At 55.3% G+C, this 19,660-nt stretch overlaps 4 protein-coding genes across 5 annotated transcripts; 2 read left to right on the forward strand and 2 right to left on the reverse strand.

The window, feature by feature from the left end:
- The first annotated feature begins 93 nt into the window (after window positions 1–93).
- LOC117647663 (tubulin alpha chain, testis-specific-like) lies at window positions 94–2,307 on the forward strand. Its single transcript, XM_034389540.1, has 4 exons — window positions 94–267; window positions 694–916; window positions 1,009–1,310; window positions 1,394–2,307. The coding sequence occupies exons 1-4, from the start codon at window positions 265–267 to the stop codon at window positions 2,213–2,215; spliced, it is 1,350 nt and encodes a 449-aa protein (XP_034245431.1). The 5' UTR covers window positions 94–264; the 3' UTR covers window positions 2,216–2,307.
- A 494-nt stretch (window positions 2,308–2,801) lies between these two features.
- On the forward strand, window positions 2,802–6,380 carry LOC117647662 (tubulin alpha-1 chain-like). The gene is made up of 3 exons (XM_034389539.1): window positions 2,802–2,975; window positions 4,864–5,388; window positions 5,479–6,380. The coding sequence occupies exons 1-3, from the start codon at window positions 2,973–2,975 to the stop codon at window positions 6,298–6,300; spliced, it is 1,350 nt and encodes a 449-aa protein (XP_034245430.1). The 5' UTR covers window positions 2,802–2,972; the 3' UTR covers window positions 6,301–6,380.
- LOC117647661 (myoneurin-like) lies at window positions 6,316–8,581 on the reverse strand. 2 transcript variants are annotated; one of them, XM_034389536.1, is made up of 3 exons: window positions 8,218–8,581; window positions 7,985–8,134; window positions 6,316–7,901 (listed from the first exon to the last, which is right to left on the reverse strand). In XM_034389536.1, exons 1-3 carry the CDS (start codon window positions 8,428–8,430, stop codon window positions 6,663–6,665), a joined length of 1,602 nt encoding a protein of 533 aa, XP_034245427.1. In that variant the 5' UTR covers window positions 8,431–8,581; the 3' UTR covers window positions 6,316–6,662. The 2 variants fall into 2 exon arrangements, with proteins under 2 accessions (XP_034245427.1, XP_034245429.1); XM_034389538.1 differs by having other exon boundaries at window positions 7,985–8,130; window positions 8,218–8,358.
- A 3,360-nt stretch (window positions 8,582–11,941) lies between these two features.
- Window positions 11,942–17,891, reverse strand: LOC117647415. The gene is made up of 4 exons (XM_034389144.1): window positions 17,610–17,891; window positions 12,732–12,894; window positions 12,437–12,441; window positions 11,942–12,304 (listed from the first exon to the last, which is right to left on the reverse strand). The coding sequence occupies exons 1-4, from the start codon at window positions 17,680–17,682 to the stop codon at window positions 12,081–12,083; spliced, it is 465 nt and encodes a 154-aa protein (XP_034245035.1). The 5' UTR covers window positions 17,683–17,891; the 3' UTR covers window positions 11,942–12,080.
- Window positions 17,892–19,660: the final 1,769 nt, after the last annotated feature.

The raw sequence follows: 19,660 nt of genomic DNA on the forward strand, positions 1-19,660 counted from the left end.
CACGAGTGGAGCGTTGGCCTACCTTACAGGCGCTAGCCAACCAGGCCGCTGGGAATGCTGCAGCGGTGGGCGGTGCGAGTCACGCCTCCTTGCCAAGGCACTCTGCTGCAAAGCACTAACGGAAAGAACGGGGGTGCGCGTTCGTTGGGTTGGCGTTGGCGTTGGTGATCTTGAAGCACTGCAGCACTAAATCGACGCGCTGCATCCTCGAAACATTATTCTGCAAAGAATTTGACTCGCTCGTTGGTGAAGAAAAGCTTGAATATGGTGAGACTAAGTTTTCCCCCGGCATGACACTGTTCTAATTTGATATGGTCTCCAGTGTAGCTGGATTTAGATTATGCAGCCAGGACCTTGCAAGTTTCGGGCTGCACACAATTTCATGTTTCACCTCGGCGCCATTTCTTTCCCGATACCATTTCTCAATTGGGAAGGAAACTATTTTTTGGAAAGGTGTGTCCCAAGGGATTTATTATGTTTTATCCTTGTCACCTAAGTAAGCACTGTGATGTTAGCACCTTTCTGTGAAGATGAGTTGGGGAGTGGCAACTTTCTCACACCACTTGCACAACATTTTTTTTTAAATTTTTTTAAACTTGTTGACCACATGTAGAAATTACAATTAGTTAGACGGCATGTAATGTTCAGATCGTAAAAGAATTGCTTTAAAATATTATCTTCTCTTCCTTCCAGCGTGAGTGTCTCTCAGTCCATGTGGGCCAGGCAGGTGTCCAGATCGGCAATGCGTGCTGGGAGTTGTACTGCCTTGAGCATGGCATCCAGCCCGATGGCCAGATGCCCTCAGACAAGACCGTTGGGGGTGGCGACGACAGCTTCAGTACATTCTTTATGGAGACTGGTGCCGGCAAACATGTGCCACGAGCAGTGTTTGTCGATTTGGAACCAACAGTCGTGGGTTTGTAATTTTTTTGCAGTGTCTATTTATTACCCCAATAATTTAGATTAAAGTTACTAATTGTTTGCTTTCCCCTCTTAATTTACTTACAGATGAAGTTAGGACTGGGACATACAGACAACTCTTCCACCCTGAACAGCTGATCACTGGCAAGGAGGACGCAGCTAACAATTATGCTCGTGGTCATTACACGATCGGCAAAGAGATTGTGGATATTGTATTGGACCGTATCCGCAAGCTATCAGAGCAATGCACTGGACTGCAGGGCTTCTTGATTTTCCATTCATTCGGTGGTGGTACTGGATCTGGGTTTACATCACTGCTCATGGAACGCCTTTCTGTAGACTACGGAAAGAAGAGTAAATTGGAGTTTGCAATTTACCCAGCCCCACAGGTCTGTTTTCTCGAATATATTTGTAGCTTTGTTTTTTGTTGAAACACTTTAAATTAATCCATGGATATTGTTTGTGCTTATAGATTTCTACAGCTGTTGTGGAGCCTTACAATTCAATTCTTACCACTCACACAACTCTGGAGCACTCGGACTGTGCTTTTATGGTTGACAATGAAGCCATCTATGACATTTGCCGCCGCAATTTGGATATCGAACGTCCGTCATACACAAATCTGAATCGATTGATTGGACAGATTGTTTCATCCATCACTGCCTCTCTGAGATTCGATGGTGCCCTCAATGTGGATCTGACTGAGTTCCAGACCAACTTGGTTCCCTACCCTCGCATCCACTTCCCCCTTGTCACCTACGCCCCAGTGATTTCTGCAGAGAGGGCTTATCACGAGCAAATATCAGTCTCTGAAATAACCAATTCTTGCTTTGAACCGGCCAACCAGATGGTTAAATGTGACCCCCGCCATGGAAAGTATATGGCATGTTGTATGTTGTACCGTGGTGATGTTGTTCCAAAGGATGTCAATGCTGCTATTGCAGCCATTAAGACTAAGCGGAGTATTCAGTTTGTTGATTGGTGCCCGACTGGTTTCAAAGTAGGCATCAACTATCAGCCACCTACAGCTGTGCCTGGTGGTGACCTGGCTAAGGTAGCCAGGGCAGTTTGCATGCTGTCCAACACAACAGCGATTGCTGAGGCTTGGGCTCGTCTGGATCACAAGTTTGACTTGATGTACGCCAAACGAGCATTTGTTCACTGGTATGTTGGAGAAGGTATGGAGGAAGGAGAATTCTCTGAAGCTCGTGAGGACTTGGCAGCATTAGAAAAGGACTATGAAGAAGTTGGCATGGACTCAGTTGAAGGAGAAGAGGAGCAAGAAGAGTATTAATTTTGCTCATTTTCTCTTAGTTTCTACTGTGTTATTTTTTAGGTTCTTTTTTGTTTGACATGGTTGTTAATAAATACATCTTTCCTCTATAAGGCTTTGATTTTTATTGTAGCCAACAAATTTTAGTATACATGGCAATGTCATACACACACAATTTAGACTCAGAAAAGAAGTTCATTTTGAGGGGCTTATGCCCCCTTCCACCTGCAATGGGGACTGAAAAGTCTCTTTACCGCCTCGTCCCCCCCAAAGGCAGCCTCTGGACCCGCCACTGTGTCAGAATGACAGTCTTGAAAACTGCCTCGGTGTTACGTTGGCCAGCGTGATTCCAAATTTCACCTGTCTAGATGCTTAGAAAATGGATAAGCTTCTCCCATCATACCAGTAAAAAGCATTTCCAGTGAGCATTATTCATGTGACGACTGACGAACGCGAAGGGGCGGGCCCGGCGAGCCGAGCAGCAGACGAGTCGAGCCCTGTTGCGCCCGAGCGCGCTCGCGTCAAGCCGAGCCCTACCGGAGCCGAGCCGAAGCGTCGGAAACCGTTGATGACGGCGAGCCGAAGCCGGCCGAACCGACAGCGGCGGTGCAGCAGTAGCAGCAGCGACCGCCGACCGACAGCGGATCACATTCCAGTCCGAGCCGGGCAGCGCAGTGTAGTGGGTGCAACCGTTACTTTTGCAACTGCTACGTGTGCCTTGCTTTGAAGGAGCTGCTCCCTGTTTCCAGTGTAGCACTACTGAAACATCTGATCAAACATGGTGAGTATCTTTTGATTTTTGCACGACGATGAGTGAGCGTGTTGACCTGTTGCCGGGACTCGTCTTCTTCTCCTGGGCCTGGCCGGCCGCCGCCTCGTCCCGCCAAAATCCGTTACGGATCTCGCTGGGAAAACGCCTCAGACTTTGCAGTTCACTGTTGTTCTGGGTTGGCTGTTGCCTTGCGTCGCTTATCGTGTTTTTGTGACTCGTGTGTGTGTTTGCCTGAACCGGCTTATCGCCGTCGCGGGGCCCAGAGCCGTTCCAGACGACGGCATGCCCGAACAGGCTCCAGGGCGGCCCCTTGAGTTCAGTCACCGCTACTCGTTTCGAATAAACTCTTGGCTACTTTGGCTCCGTTCCACTCTCGCTCGATTGCCTGCGCCCCGCTGCGGAGCCCCTCCTCGATGTTGCCCAAATCTCTGATTCGGATCTCCAAGGCGTCTTCTTTGTGTCCCTTTGCCCCGGGTTGATGATTGCATGAGCTTGCTGCTTGCCCCCCATCCCCCTCCCGTCAGGCCAGGCAGCTGGGCCGTCAGCAGTGTGCTGGTGGCGGGCCGGCTCCTTTTGTGGGCTTCAGGCTTCATCGTCTCGGGCTAGAGGCTGCCTCCGAACAAAGCGTCGTCTCGCTCTCTCGCAACTCAACGGGCCGCCCCATGAGTGTGAGAGAGACCGCGTCTTTGGTAATCTGCCGGCCGGCCGGCCTCCCCTCCGAGCCGCGCAACAACCCCCTGTACTCGTCTGGCTGCGTTTGCAGCGTGCCCGGTTCCACGAACCCTGAATGGCGCGGACGTGACGCATTGGCGCGCTCTCTCGCACCCACGGCCGGCACGGCAGGGAGTGACGGGGACAACTGTCTGTTTCTGACGAGTGGGTACCACCGGGGTACCGCAGGCGTGCTGGCCTGCATGAGGTCATTGTACACTGCCAAGGGCAGCGCGCGGCGGAGCCAGCAGACTGATTCCGAGAGTCGTCTTCGTCGCTCTGTCTCTCTCGCACCCATAAGGCACGCCCCACGAGTGCGAGAGAGACGGAGCGACGACTCTCGGAATCGGTCTGCTGGCGGAGCGTCGGCCTGGCCGCTGCCAGCGATTCGTCACGCATCGGTCCGGCCGCAGAAACGGGGAATGAAGTGGCAGTGAAAGAAATCTGCCGAGCGATTCAGAAGAGTCGTTTCTGTCTCCCTCGCACTCACAGGGCGCCCCCATGAGTGCGAGAGAGACAGATCCTTCGGCAAGCCGCGAATCGGCAGTCGGCCCGGGCTTGCTTAGATGCGCCTTGCGTTAGTCAGCGGTTCCAGGAAGGCGAATTGATAGGGGAGGTGTGGAAGACAAAGGCATCATACATCCGCCTCGTCTCTGGCCCGGCCCGACAATTTGCAGGCAGGCAATGGCACCTGCAGACTGACTCCGAGAGTCGTTTTCGTCGCTCTGTCTCTCTCGCACCCATACGGGCCCCCCCATGAGTGCGAGAGAGACAGCGACGAAAACGACTCTCGGAGTCAGTCTGCTGCTTGGCTCGCCGGTCACTCCCAGGGCTTCCGGTGGGGCCGCTGTTGCCGGCTCGGGCTGGCCGTCTCGGAAGGGGGAGGGGGGGGGGGCGGTGATTCACCAGCTACTCACATTTCGCGGGTACCCACCCCACATCCTTCCTCTCTCGATAATTTCCGCTGCTTGGTAGAACGGGGGCTGGGTAAAGTCCTGCAATGTAGGACTCTGAAACTGGGGAATGACCAGGGAACTGACTCCCATTCTCACCTCCGCCTTGATGGAGCCACTGGGGAATGACCTGGGCGCTCATCCCCCCGCCCCTCCCTTCTCCCCGGCAAAAAAATCACTTAATTAAAAATCCAATTTAATCCTAATCTCGAATCTTGTTTTGTTTGTTACAGCGTGAGTGCATCTCAGTTCACGTCGGCCAGGCCGGAGTCCAGATCGGCAATGCCTGCTGGGAGCTGTACTGCCTGGAGCATGGCATCCAGCCCGACGGCCAGATGCCCTCCGACAAGACTGTCGGCGGTGGGGACGACAGCTTCAACACCTTCTTCAGCGAGACTGGCGCCGGCAAGCACGTCCCCAGGGCCGTGTTCATCGACCTGGAGCCCACCGTCGTCGACGAGGTCCGAACTGGCACCTACCGGCAGCTGTTCCACCCGGAGCAGCTCATCACCGGCAAGGAGGACGCCGCCAACAACTATGCCCGCGGCCACTACACCATCGGCAAGGAGATTGTGGACATCGTCTTGGACCGCGTCCGCAAGCTGGCTGACCAGTGCACCGGTCTGCAAGGATTCCTGATCTTCCACTCCTTTGGCGGCGGTACTGGCTCTGGATTCACCTCCCTCCTCATGGAACGCCTCTCTGTGGACTACGGCAAGAAGAGCAAACTGGAGTTTGCTGTCTACCCTGCTCCTCAGGTAATTTGTTCACAGTTTTATCTAGTACATTCCTTTTTCTGGCATAATATTTATTTATTGAATTAACACCTTAACTCTTTTTTTTGACAGGTTTCTACTGCTGTGGTTGAACCTTACAACTCCATCCTCACCACACACACCACTCTGGAGCACTCTGACTGTGCGTTCATGGTCGACAATGAAGCCATCTATGATCTCTGCCGCCGCAACCTGGACATTGACCGCCCAACTTACACCAACCTCAACCGCCTCATCGGCCAGATTGTCTCATCCATCACTGCCTCTCTGAGATTCGATGGTGCCCTCAACGTGGATCTGACTGAGTTCCAGACCAACTTGGTCCCCTACCCCCGTATCCACTTCCCTCTGGTTACTTATGCCCCTGTTATTTCTGCTGAGAAGGCTTACCATGAACAGCTCTCTGTTGCGGAGATGACCAATGCCTGCTTTGAGCCCTCCAACCAGATGGTCAAGTGCGATCCTCGCCATGGCAAGTACATGGCTTGCTGTCTCCTGTACCGTGGTGATGTCGTACCCAAGGATGTGAATGCTGCCATTGCCAACATCAAGACCAAGAAAGCCATCCAGTTTGTTGATTGGTGCCCAACTGGGTTCAAGGTGGGCATCAACTACCAGCCCCCTACTGTTGTTCCTGGTGGTGATCTGGCCAAGGTAGCCAGGGCAGTTTGCATGCTGTCCAACACGACAGCGATTGCTGAGGCATGGGCGCGTCTCAATCACAAGTTTGACCTGATGTACGCCAAGAGAGCATTTGTTCACTGGTATGTCGGAGAGGGTATGGAGGAAGGAGAATTCTCAGAGGCTCGTGAAGACTTGGCCGCCTTAGAGAAGGATTACGAGGAAGTCGGCATGGACAGTGTTGATGGTGAAGAAGGTGGCGAGGAGTATTAAAGACTGTAATGGATATACTCATAACTATTGTATTTTATTGGTTTGACATGAGGTATTAAACAATAAGACCGAGTTGCCTTATTTCTTGTGTATTTCTTTTAACAATCCAAATCAAATCCCAACAAATTAAATCTCATACTAAAAGATTTTAGATAATTGAAAAGAACACAAAAAAAAAACAACTTTTAACTACAGGGTTTGTCACGGTGTGAAATGGCATTTGGCTTCAGAGGGGTCTTGTAAAATAACAGGAGTTTTTCAGTCTTCTGCAATTAGATAAATTTTATTTCAAAATCAACAGATATTACCAAAATTAACACTTCGTTTGTACTGAGGATGTCTTTTGCCATATATGTCATATTTCATGGCAATGAGCCATGTTGTTTTTTAGTATGCCTTCTCAATGCCGAAGAGTCACTGAAGTTGCGCTTACAAAACTTACACACATATTGCTTGCCAGAGTGCGTCAACATATGTCTAGACAATCCTGAAGGATGGCAAAAGGCTTTATCACACAGAATACATGGGTACTGTGATATTTCAAGGGTTGGTTTATGGTGGTTTTTCACATGACTATCAAGTCCACTTTTTTGAGCATAACTCTTATCACAGTGCTGACATTGAAATGGTTTATTGTCAGTGTGTGTCAAGATGTGTCGCTGCAGTATCTCTCTTTGAGAAAAGGAACGGTCACATAAGATACATAAAAATGGTTTCTCTCCAGAATGAATTCGTTCATGGCGATATAAGGCATTACTAGTCTGAAACCACTTTTCACAATATTTGCATACACCACCTTTAGACCTAACATGAAATGAAGCATGTTTTCTAAATTGAATACGGGAATGAAATACCTTTTTGCAAAGAGGGCATCGGAATCCAAGGTGCTTCACATCTTGTTGTCCTACAATAGCAAACACTTCAGGAGTTGGTAATCGAGAACTACAATTTATCATGGCACTGTCTAAGGGTATTATGTCAGGAGAGAGAACCTCAAACACAGGTACATCAGGTACAAAATCTACAGCATCTGAATCTTCTTCAGCTGTGCTATTATCAGGTACAATAATTTCATGAATAACATCAGGACACGAAGGGTCATCTGCAACATCGTTTTGAGTTTGATTTTCGACAAGAGTAACTGATTGAGTCCCGGTGACAGTTGTGCAAGTAGAGGATAAAGGATTGACAACAGCTGACTTAGTTTTACTGGTCTTTAGGCCACCTTTCGCGTGTGGAGTATTGACTGGATTGTCTAATGTTTTACTGGTAGAACAAATTTCCGTTACAAAGTTGGCAGCATTAGCAATGCTTTCCTCCTCACTACATTGTAGACCGGAATCTGGAAGGCTTTCCAGAATATTGAATATCTTAGTTTCGCTTATGTTCGATTCAGAATCGTCTGTTAAACTATTATCATGCCATGATCCTTCAACCTTGAGCAACTTGAGGCATGACTTTTCCTGATTAGGTGTTCTCAAATCTTCTTCTGTAGGAAGGCCGGGTGAGCAGATATCATGACTTCTGTCGCCAGCTGTTTCAAAAGAAGAAGAGAATGAAGCATCCAGATCTGCAAAGACGGGGCCATACAAAGCTTGTGCCTGCAAAAAGAAAGGAAAGATTAAATTGAAAGATATTTATTTTCATAAATTTAGGGGGCTCGGATTAATGAAAACTTAGTTACCTCAGCTAATTTTCGTTTTTTAAGAACTATTTGACGTAATTTGGCATCGACACTATGAGATTGTTCCTTAAATTGGGCATAGGCGTACAATTTACTCAAACAATCCATACATGACTTCTGGGGCATGCTTGAGGCAGCTTCGTCATCTACCTGAGGCAAAAAGGCACTAGTTTCAGCATTCGAACACAAAAAGTTATGCAAGGTTCGAAAGGTTATGTCACAATAATTCTTACATTTATCTGAAGGACATCAAAGAACAGTGAAGATATCAATCTGTTGGAGTTTGGGTACTTGTCTGCAATCGCAACCATGTCGAGAGCGGTATTGTTTTTTTCGTTAGACATACAAAGACGACATAAATCTTCAATATCTTCACTCATCAAAGCAGACACCTCCAACGGTGACAGTGTGTCGGTTTCAGTGTCATTGATAAGCTTGTCACTCATCTTGGAGGATCTTTGCAGTAAATATTCAGCTAAACAGGAGCCGACCCACAAACAATTTCAAATGGGCCATCGAACAAGGGCCGGGATTCAAGTTTGGATATTTTGCTTGACGTTCACTCCGGCGGGAAGAGCACTGCCAACCCACCAACATCAAACGTGTCGCAAGGAAGCCATGTGACAAGGTTATCAATAGATAAAATTCACAGCCCGTATATGAGCATTGTCTATATTTAAAGAGGTTCTTCAAAACTAGAAAAAGCGCCATCCATGCTAATGCACGTAAAGTCGTAAAGCAAACCGACTTTAGCCAGTTTGTGGGTGGTTATACTGCTTCGGTGCTCTGAACGCCTGGGCGGTAGGCAACCCATCGTACTCCTCCGTACTGCACTCCGAGAGATTGCCTAACTGGCAGTGATCTCGTGAAATCTCGTGCCGTACATTTTCAGTTTTTCGCAGTGAGGAATGATTGTGATCGGAGCCTCCGAGGGTCTAGCCCTTTTGATGACCCCAATCGCTCTCAGAGCGTCTGTTGAAGAATGTGAGAAGTTCGTGGAAAGCAAAAGAACAAACGGTATGCCAGTTCTCACTTAACCATTTATTGATATATTTTGGTACACATTACGTTCACAAAAATCACGCTACATATTACAAACGAACAACTTATATCACATATTAAAAATAAATCAAATGAGTGTCATGATACAGGCGCAGAGACAGCTCGCATGACGAGTCTCTGCTTCTTTTGAGTTTCCTCGTATCATGATTCTATTTGTAAACGAGAACCTAGGCAGGCGTGCACAGAGCTAGACTGTCCCTTGGGACTCTGGGTCCGACTACACTGCAACTCGATTAGCTGGATTAGCTCGATAACTTAAACCACCAACCAGCAGGACAACTCCCCACTCCCCACTCCCACTTCCCATTCCCCACTCAGCAAGATGCTCCCAGCGGAATCTCGTGCGACATTTCCATCCCATCTAACCTCCCATCAGGTTGCAAAGCCAGCCCGGGGAAGTCCCCGTCCCATCCAGCTCTGGTTCTGGCCATTCTATGACTAAGGTTTAGACCGCAGGAACTCTATAGCAACACGTAAGAAGCTCTTGACTCGATTCTAAAACAACCTTTCCAGAGAGAGGAGAGAAAAAAACAGGGCATTTCGACTACCCCGTGGCTTAAGCGCCGATTTTCGGAAATTTTATTAACTTTTTTTAAGAAGTGAAACAAATTGTTGATTCTGAAGACCACCATTCTAACTATCTATCACTAGATCGTCAACTGGTGCCGGCAGAAATTATCGAGAGGGGAGAACGCATTCAAAGGCATTTTATTTCTGCCGCCCGATGCAAGGCGCGACGAATGCGCTATAAGACGAATTTGGAGCGGCGACTACTTAGTAATTTAATTCCTCGAAGACGTAAACCTGAGTCCCGTTGACTAAGTGACGTCTACATGGCTACAGGTTGCACGGGTGCCCGCTTCAGCGATCTGCTCGATCTGCGAGCCTCACACCATATCGTTGTTTCTGTTTTCCTCAAACCGGTGTTACAACCCTCGGCCAAAGCGAGTGACACCGACTTGCCAGCGCCACTTGTTAATACTGTCAGAGCATCTAAATGTCCGTGGTGGAAAGTCGCAAAACACGAAACAACAATGACAACAAAAGTGAGCACTTTTAACAGAATCTTACTTGAGTATTTAGGGGTTGGCACCCTTGAGGTGGCAGTGCTTCCGATTCGACATTGCGCACGATTTACACAAAAAGAACTAAAGACTAAAAAAAGAAAACGAAAGGGTGCCATCGCAAATGGCCTTATAATATCATGAGAGTGGAAAAGAGAGCACTTTTCTGCGGCAGTTTCATAAAGCACCTATGCCTTCTAGGTGCCTTTATTTTCCAATAAGGGGAGTACGCGTGACTGAGGGAGTGCGTGCCACGTGGTGGCTGTGGCACTGGTTGCACCGCGTCGCTCCTCCCCGCTCCATCGCTACGCTGCAAGGGGACGCGTCTTACGCCTACACCGCCCAAAATGGTTGGAGGAAATTTAGAAAAAAACAAGGGAGGTATTAAGAGCAGGAAACAAATAATGGTGGTTTTGAGGCGGCGATGACACCCAAAAGGAACGGAACTGATAATCTTAAGACTAATGCCACAGTCTTGGTCGGAGCGGCTCCCACCGCCCCCCACCTCGAACTCCTCTCCCCACCCACCCCTCCCCACCCCCACTTTCTGCCCCCCAACCCCCACCCCCACCCCACCCCGCCTTCTGGACCTTCTGGACCCCTCACCTCACCCCTGCTCTGTCCTTCCGTCCTTGTTCACCCTTAAACAAGACCACCGTAAAAAGACCCGCGATGCCAACGCGATGCCCTTAGCAACGACCGAGGCAAGAGAAAAACGCAATTCATATTTACAAGTATTTCTTCTAAAAATCAAAGATTCACGTTTAGATCGCTCTAGTGGCTGCCCACTACGACTTCCAGCCCGTGACACACCGCATCAAACATTGCATGCGTCTGCAGAAATATCTTAAATCCACATTTTTGCTTTTTGATTAATTTTTTTTCAGCGAACCTATCAAAAGACATTGCTTCACAACTTTCAAAAAATACAAGAAATTAGTGACAATTTTCTTTCAAATTTAAAATCTATTATTGTATTTTTTGGTGCGTCAAGAAAAACACCTCGCATTTGATCGAATTCCGGAGCCTACGAGAAAATAAACGAGTGAGGCAAGGTTGTCACCAAAACAGTGCTATCTACTACGATAAAAATAGATACTCGAGATGACAAACTTCGGAAGAAATGACGAAAGCTGAGCAAATAAGAAGTAACTTGTGTTTTTTGTTTGAAAATAGTCGCTACACTAATTTGGCAGACAACAGAAAATAAATCAAGCGTGAAAAACGAGTATCGAAAGAAAATTTTCGATTTGTCATTCTGAACGAGCGTACATACATATGGCACGTGTTTTCACGGGTGTCTGAGCTACGATGAAAAAAGAAGCTTCTATCCTCACAGCATTTCTTGACAAACCACTATCTTAAATTTTCAAACTTTGTTACCTTTGCTTAGCTACCATATAAGCTCATTTTTAGTTAGACCAATATTTTAACAGCCTCTGGGATCCCAAAAAACATTACAAAACATCAGCATAGTACACCCGTTTCCCCTTCTCCCCATGGAAAGAAGCCAGAAACAGCAATTTGGGGAGACAGTGGAGGGGGAGGCCTGTATGGCGAATCAGACGAGCTGTCCGCACTCACAGCCCGACAAGTCAGACAAGTCAGAACGAAATGGAAACAAAGGCAGTATCGTCCGCTCGCTATTCGTCATCACATTATTGCACTTGTTGGCGGCGGGGGCGACGCGGAGGACGACGTGGAGGTCGGCACGTCGGCAGGCCGGCCTCTCCCCGCGCACGGCTGCAGCTGCGGCAGCAGCGCTGGCGGAATACGGTGGCGTGGTGGAGGCGGTCCAGTCCGCCAGGATCCCAGACCTTGGAGTCCGAGACCCTGGAGTCCGAGACTCTGGTGTCCGAGACCCTGGGGTCCGAGACTCTGGGGTCCGAGACGCCGGGGTCCGGGGTCCAGGGTCCAGGACTCTGGGGTCCGGGCCGAGGGACTGCACCGGACTGCAAGTTGCCGGGCCGTTATGACCGGGCGACCCACCGGGCGAGCTGCAGCAGTGGCAGCGACAGCAGCGCCGCCAGGGAGGCCCTCGTCGTGGACGGCGCCGCGTTGCAGAGGTTGCCCTTGCACGAGCAGTACAGCACGTTGACGTCGTGCGTTCCGGACCGCGGCGTGCACAGCACGCCGTCGCGCGCCGCGTCCTCGATGTAGCCGCAGGTCCGGACGACGCGCGTGCGCGTCCCCACTGCAACACAACAAGCACCTCACACACTGGAAGACACGTACGTGTACAGGTTGCAGTTTCACCGCTTGCGCTGGTTCAACCGCTGCGTGGTGCTTCTGCCTGCTGGATTCAGCCCCGCCCCGCCCCACCCACTCGCACTGCCGCCAGCATCGCGAGAGGTCGTTCGTCGATTATTGGATTTCGTTCGGCCGGAGCCGGAAATAGACCCTCGCCTGGCCGGCCGGCGGCATTCTCTCATTCTCTCGTTCCGAATAACGCCCCATTGGGGGCAGCCGACAATTCCGACGGTATCGGGAGGACTCCTCCACCGAGAGAGAGAGAGAGAGAGAGAGAGAGAGAGAGAGAGAGAGAGAGAGAGAGAGAGAGAGGAGAGAGGGGAGAGAGAGGGAGGAGAGAGAGAGAGAAAAGGGAAAAGGGGGGGGCCCACCTCGCGGGCACCAGCTTGCGGCACAGGGTGGCGTTGGCTCCGGACAGGTGGTCGAGGGCTTGCCGCTCGTTGCAGTCGATCTGGCCCAGCGTGTACGGGTCGAACGGGTCCCCGCACCGGGGGTCGTACTCCGAATTGCAGTCGTAGCAGATTATCGCCTCCACTGCAAAGAGACAGAAGACGGGTTAGCAGACAGGTTCGATACGAGGTGAGAACGAGACTGCAAGTCGTTTTCGTCGCTCTGTCCCTCTCGCACTCACGGGGCGTGCCGTTCAGGTGCGAGGGAGACAGAGCGACGAGAACGACTCTCGGAATGAGTCTGCAGGCGGCGCGCTGGCGCGGCAGGGAGCGCGCAGGGGCAGCGATGCTCTCCCGTTGAGCAGGCGTGCCGGCCGGATGCCTACCCAGCACGGCGTCCTCCGCGCCCCGACGCGCCGGCCGCTCACTGCGCTGCAGCTGCAGCTTCACATACTCGCTGGAAGTTGGTTTTTCTTTCCGCGGACCGTCCTCGGTAGTGAGTGCACTGGGCACTGCAGTGCGGGGAGGGGGGGGGGGGGGGGGAAGCGCATTAGTGGCCCCACGCGTACGGCATGGGGCGTGAGGGGCGTGAGGGGCGTGCGCCCTGTGGCGGCGGCCCCCCCCCCTCGGCATGGCTCGGCCACCACCCAAGGAAGACCCTCAAGCAGCTCGCGGCGGGCTATTCAACACCATACACGGAGCTCGGGACCCCAGTCAGTGGCCGGGGCCGGCCGGCCGGTCGACCACTGCCGAGCCGATCCCAGGAGTCGCTCCGACTCTCTCGCACCCGTACGGCACGCACCGTGCGTGCGAGAGAGACGGAGCGACGATGTGAGGAATGAGGCGGGTGCCGTCTGCCATGCGTCTGCTCGCGGCTCACCGACCGTCACCGACGCACCTCAGAACGACTCGGCTTGCCCGGCTTGCCCTTTCTGCCATGCGGATGCCATGCCGTGATGACCTCCCCCTCCACCCCTCCACCGCCACCCCAGCGGCGGGGCCGCGGGGCGGTAGGGCACTGCGGTACGGCAGGGGACGCATTTTCGTGCCCCCTGAATGGCAAACGCACTCGCGGAGGTGTGGACGTACACGGTAAAACCAAAACCACCTCTTGGAAATTTAATTCAACGACGGAAACGACTCTCGGAATCTGCCTGCTGCCTCGTGTTGGATTGATTAAAACGCCGTGGTGGTCGTGCCGCCGTTGAAGCCAACCCCTTCCCCTCCCCTCCCCTGCAGCAGGCGCAGTGCATACAAGTTTGGAGCGGGCTGGCCTGCCGGCACGCTATAGCGAGACTAGGCCAAGACTAGGCCATCCAGAGGCCAACCCTCCCCTACACAGCCAAGCGACAGAGAGAAAGAATCTGAGCTCGAGTCTGGACACGAGCTTCGAACACTCGGTGAGCGGGACATGTTTGAACTGCCTGAATGAGGCCGCGACCATTGAGCAAGCCGCGCCACGCCGCGCGACCACGTGACAAGGCCCGACAAACTCATCCAGGGATCGATGCGGGGCCCGGCGCGGCCCGGTGCCTCTCTCTCGCACTCGTGGGGCGTCCCGCGTGGGTGCGAGAGAGACAGACGGCGTACCTCCCCTCGGAATCAGCCTGCAGGGCAGCCAGGGCAGCCCTTCCTTCTTCGGCATGCCGCATGGCTGGGCCATGGCTGGGCCGCCAGGCCTGGGGCCTCAGGCACGCCCCCGGAGCCCCGTCAGCCCGTCGGCAACGCCGGGCAAGTGCGGAAGCATTCCCACTGCACTGCTTAAGGCACTGCCGGAGTCCGCGGATGCCTTCGCCGCTCTGCCCTCCGCGCATGCAGTCTACAGACTGATTCCGAGAGTCGTTTCCGTCGCTCTGTCTCTCTCGCACTCATGGGGCGTCCAGTGTAAATAAACACTGTTTTTCTGGTAACACCCCACATCAAAGACAAACAACCTAAAATAACAAAAAACCCTACAGAAAACCCCAAAGACTTTTCTCTCCTCGCGGTGTGGCGCTATAAAAGTAAAAGCAAAAGTGAAGTGCGTCCGGGTTTCGCACGTCGCGTTGGCCACGCGATGCGAGAGGTTGCGTGGCGTGCGTGCCGTGCGTGAGGCTCGTCGCGTGACTCGCGTGCGTCTCGGCCATTTGTACGGCGCGCAACAATGAGAGCTCGGATCGTGTGAATTGGGGGTGAATTCGCGGCGTGATTGCCCCGGACTTATTCTCCAACTTCTTTATCTGCGTCGGGATCAAGATTCCTGTACTTGGCGCTTTTAGTGTTCAACGCGTAGAAAACGGAACTAAAATTGACCACCCGTCTTTTATTTTTTTTCGTGCGTTGGACTGGAGTTGTTTGTGTGATCGAGCCGGAGCATTGATTTCGCAGACCACGCGCCGCGTGCCGCTCAGTCTGCCCGGCCGGGTCAGGCGTCGGGCGCCCGGCCCGGCGGTGCCCGACCCGGCGGCCCACTTCCCTGCTTACGGATTCCCTCAGACGCGCCGCGGGAGGCTTCTGGAATTCCGGTCTGCGTCTGCAGAGGGCAGTCCCTTTTCGCTTCCGCGTGGAGAACCTCACCTTTCTTCCGCGAAGAAACCGAGAAACGAAGCGACAGCTTCACCGCCAGCAAAGCCGGAAAACCGCGTTCGGAGAGCAATCCATGGGTGGGGTCACACGCGTGCGTGCGAGAGGGAGGTCCGACTCCTGCGACCCGCGCGTCGTCTGCTCTCTGAGACCCCAGGCGCGCTCCCCGAGGAGTAGCAATGACTAGCAGTGGAGCGGCGGAGCTCGCAGGGATTATTGAATAAGGAACTTCGGGCTGCAAAAACAGCGCGATTAACGAAGGCCGCGCTCTAGGAGTCTAGGACAAGATAATGCATCGTCAGAAAGGGGGAGGGGGAGGGGCCCCCTTGGCCCCCTTTGGCGCAAGCGGCGCAAGGGGCCCGGCTGGTCCTCGGTCCCGGCTCCCTCATCGGCACGAGCGTCGCTGAAGCGCTGGAAGCTGGACCTTGGCTTTGGAGCGGTGGGTGGCACCGCTGGGTGGCACTAGGGTGGCGGGGAGGCGAGGCGGCCATGTAACATTTAGTAGCTGGGAGGGCGCCGGAGGCGGAGACGCCGGGGGCGGGGGCGGGGCGGGGCGGGGCGGGGCGGGGCGGGGCGGGGCGGGGGGGGCGCCACGGGCCGCTGCAACCACCGCCTCCACGCTGCAGCCTGCAACCTGCAACCTACAAGCCTGCAACCTACAGCCTCCCGCTCCAGCGGTCCAAGTGGTCCAGCGATCAAGGTTCCAGGTTTCCAGTTCAAGGTCCCGGATTCCAGACTCAAGGTTCCAGGCCGTATTGAGGAAACGGCGGGTGCCGCACGTGCGTCACGGCCGTCATGACCGCCATGCATTGAGTGGCACCCTTCGTCCTTCGTCCTTCTGGGCTTCGATTTCTTTCTGTGACGCGTGTCGCCGTCGCCGCCGCGGCGCCCGGAGTCTGCCTACCTTCCATGGTGGCACTCCCACGCCGGCCCCACCAACCCTTCCGGCCGCCCGTCTCTCTCACTCCCATGCGGGAAGCCCCATGAGTGCGAGAGAGAGAGAGAGAGAGAGAGAGATGCCGTTCGGCCGTTGGGGCGTTTTGCCGTTCCGGCCCAGCCGCCGCTCCGCTGCCTTTCCCCGGAGCAGCGCTCTTGCTCTTGTTCTTGCATGTGACAGATGAGAGATGAAAGGCCTGGCAAGCCTGGCAAGCCTGGCAACTGCACCACAAAAGGCTCACCTCGGCTCGGCCATGGCACGGCCACCCGGGGTGGCACTGTGGGGCGGGTGGGGATGACGGGGAAGTTCATGGAGCACTCGCCGCACTCGCATTTGCATTGCGTGGAGTTGGCAGCGTCGCACTGCTCTGCGAACGCGCCCCACTGCGAAAACAGGTTGGACAGGTGGCACTGGCGGGGCGGCGCACGCAGTGGAGCGACGGAACCGACTCTCGGAATGATTCTGCAGCGCCCCAGATCGCCGGCGACGTCATCCGAGCCATAATCCCGGTATCAGCGCATCGGCCGCCCCGCCAGCCCCGCCGCCGGCCCCTCGACTGGAGAGGATGTTCCGGTCAAGGACATCCCGGCCGTCTCCGCGCCGTCCGCGCCGGGCACTGCAGTGTACCCGCTGCGAAAGTCCGTCACTCCACTGTCAGGGACTTGTCGCTCTGTCCCTGTCGCACCCTTGAGTGAGACCGAGACCGCGCGGCCAGACGACCCTTCGGGGTCGGACCTCAGGGACACCGGCAGCACTCCCCCGCCGTCGTAAAGGTGCACAAACACAGCGGCAGGCTGTGCGACGCCGCGACGGCTGGAGCAGAAAGCAGCCAGCAGCTCGGCCCCCTCAAGGTCCTCCCGGAGGTCGATGTCGGTAGCAGTAAATCGCCTTTCCAGTGTCCGTCAACATCACGACAAACGCCTGTGAGCGGATGAGCGCATGCAGCGTGGTGGTGCACATGGATGCACTAGACGTGGTGGAGGCGGCCTTGTCCACCATGGTGCCACCGTGGTGCAGCACCACGTGGTCGGGCCAATCGATTGCCGTGCTACTGCTCTGGCCGGGCCTAGTGTGCACAGCCTTCGCTTCGCCAGCCCCGCCAGCCCCGCCAGCCCCGCCAGCCCTCCACCTGGTCTATCGAGCGCCAGCTGTACCCTTGCCGCCCATCCCCCGCCCATCCCCGCCTTTCGCGCGAGTACCCCAGTGAACTAATTTCGGAGGAACCAGGAACCCGGCGGCGGCCCGTCGCTGGTTGGTGTCTGGCCGAGGCCGCCGAGGCCGCCGACGCCGACGGCCATGCCGGCCTGGCCGCCCACCTGCGCGTGATGCGCGCGTGCTGTGCGCGTGCGCGTGCCACTCACCCCGTGTGTCCAGGCAGGCCAGGGCTGCGAGCACCACGACGACCACGGCGACCACGGCCCCGGACGACGGCATGGCGACGAGCGAGTGTTGTCTACGACGGCTAGCTTGTCCTCCGCGGTGCAGCGCCACCGGCTGCTGGTGCCTTGCGTGTCCTTGCGCCCTGCGCCTCCCGTCCGGTGCCGATCCGACCCGCGCCGTGCCGCCTGCCGCCGCGCGTGCTGTCCCACAACGCCGTGCTCCCGAGACGCCGCCCCAGCCCCAGCAGCCCAGCAGCCCAGCACACTGACTAGTCACTGACTACTGACCCGCTATGGCGCGCGGGCCGCGGGCGCGGGCCTGGTGCGGGCGCGGTGGCGGGCGGCGCGGCAGCGGCACGGCAGCACCACGGCGTGGCACTACAGCAGCATGGCGGCGCGTGGCGGCGGTGGTCGTCGCGGCGGTGGCGGTGATGGTGGCGACGCTGGGTCGGTTCGGGGTTCGGCTCGGGGAGGGACTTGGGGAGGGACGCGACGGCACGGGAGGGGATCCTCGACGCCCACCCCCTATCCACCCTGTCCGCCCGCCCGGCCCGCCCCGGCCGGCCTCCGCAACCCCGATCGATAAGCAGTCCCTCCCCTCCCCTCCCCCGCTTCCCACCCCATCCATCCTGGCCACCGTCGTCCAGCCCCCTCTCTCGCAGTCACCCTCGACCCTCAAAGAGAACCTCCTTCTCTCTCTGCCGCGCCTTCCCGCCTACCCCGTGCTACCCCCGTCTCTCTCCCTCTCTCTCACACACACAGAGGCACAGGCGCGCGCGCAAATGCACTTGCACTCACACACATTCTCTCACAGCAGCGAGAGAGCGTACGCAAGGCCCTTCCTTGCCAGTCCTTCTTTCTGCCGCCTTGCAGCGTTTCCGGTCGCGGTGGTGGACGGAGGGGTAGGGAGAAAGGAGACAGACACGCAGAAAGGCGCTGAAAAGGGGAGCGAATCGAGGTGGTGGGTGAAAGAGTCCCGTTCTTCCTTGGTCGGACCGGGCCTGGCCCGCTCGCAAAATGATCGGTGTGCTTCCAGTGTGCCTCCAGCTTTGCTTCAGCACCTTAGGCACGCGGAAGCCTGGCGGAAGCCCACGCCCCACACGTTTTACCGCTGACAGGTCGGACATGGTTTGACAGCGTAGTGGGCCTCGCCGCCACGCCGTAATGGGGGTGGGGCGTTGGAATTCGGAGCGGCCGCGAGGGCAGAGGTCTGATTTCGGACAGTCGTTTCGTCGCTTTGTCTCTCTCGCGCTCGTGGGGCGTGTCGCACGGGCCGTAGGGGTGCGAGAGAGACGGTGTGGCGAGGCCCTGTGGGGCCGCCAGACGGAGACAGAGACACCCCGCGACACCTTCCACTCCACCGCCGAACTGGCGAAGCTCCGGGCTGCGTGTCCTTGTGTGTGCCGCCGCCGCGCCGCCACCCCCGGCCCCCGCTCCCGGCGCGGCTAGCGGCCACTTCCGGTTTCAAGGTCGCCTCTCCTCTCCGCGATGAGCGCCGGGCGCGTGTCGCGTGTCGGCGTGGCGTCCGCAGCGTCCCGCGGGGCCCTGTTCGGGGCCCTGCCGAGCGATTCCGAAGATTGCTTTCTCGCTGTCTCTCTCGCACCCTTACGGAGAGCCCCATCAGTGGGGCAGAGACAGAGCGACGAGACAACTCTCCTGAATCGCTCTACTGTTCGTGGCGCTCCGCGGCCGCCACCTCAGAGAGACTGCCCGGCTGCCCGGCACGGGCACAGGGGGATCAAGGTCGCGACCAAGTTTGCGAGAAAGACGAGACGAGACGAAACGCGCTTCCCGAGCGGCCAAGCGGCCCCGGGTCTCTCCTCTCGGCCCCTCGGCAGGGCTGCAGGCCCTATGCAGGGATGGATGCCTGAGATGCAAGGCGCTTCAGGGCGGTTCAAGACGCCGCTTCGCTTCGCCTGCTTCCGCGTGCCTCCACTTCCCTATCGACCCTTCGGTAGCGCAGCAGCGCGGCGCACGGCCTGCAGGCAGACTGATTCCGCGAGTCGTTTTCGTCGCTCTGTCCCTCTCGCACT

This window comes from Thrips palmi, unplaced genomic scaffold, assembly GCF_012932325.1.
Source record: "Thrips palmi isolate BJ-2018 unplaced genomic scaffold, TpBJ-2018v1 HiC_scaffold_2, whole genome shotgun sequence".
Taxonomy (NCBI): Eukaryota; Metazoa; Arthropoda; class Insecta; order Thysanoptera; family Thripidae; genus Thrips; species Thrips palmi.

Excerpts from the sequence above, each read along its gene's own strand:
- LOC117647415 (XM_034389144.1), bottom strand. The coding sequence starts at position 17,682 with ATGCCGTCGTCCGGGGCCGTGGTCGCCGTGGTCGTCGTGGTGCTCGCA. Across the intron at positions 12,895-17,609 it reads GGCCTGCCTGGACACACGGG|TGGAGGCGATAATCTGCTAC; the intron begins GTGAGTGGCACG and ends GTCTCTTTGCAG.
- LOC117647662 (XM_034389539.1), top strand. Across the intron at positions 5,389-5,478 it reads CTGTCTACCCTGCTCCTCAG|GTTTCTACTGCTGTGGTTGA; the intron begins GTAATTTGTTCA and ends TTTTTTTGACAG.
- LOC117647661 (XM_034389536.1), bottom strand. The coding sequence starts at position 8,430 with ATGAGTGACAAGCTTATCAATGACACTGAAACCGACACACTGTCACCG. Across the intron at positions 8,135-8,217 it reads TTGATGTCCTTCAGATAAAT|GTAGATGACGAAGCTGCCTC; the intron begins GTAAGAATTATT and ends TTTTTGCCTCAG. Across the intron at positions 7,902-7,984 it reads AAAAACGAAAATTAGCTGAG|GCACAAGCTTTGTATGGCCC; the intron begins GTAACTAAGTTT and ends TTCTTTTTGCAG.
- LOC117647663 (XM_034389540.1), top strand. Across the intron at positions 917-1,008 it reads TTTGGAACCAACAGTCGTGG|ATGAAGTTAGGACTGGGACA; the intron begins GTTTGTAATTTT and ends ATTTACTTACAG. Across the intron at positions 1,311-1,393 it reads CAATTTACCCAGCCCCACAG|ATTTCTACAGCTGTTGTGGA; the intron begins GTCTGTTTTCTC and ends TTGTGCTTATAG.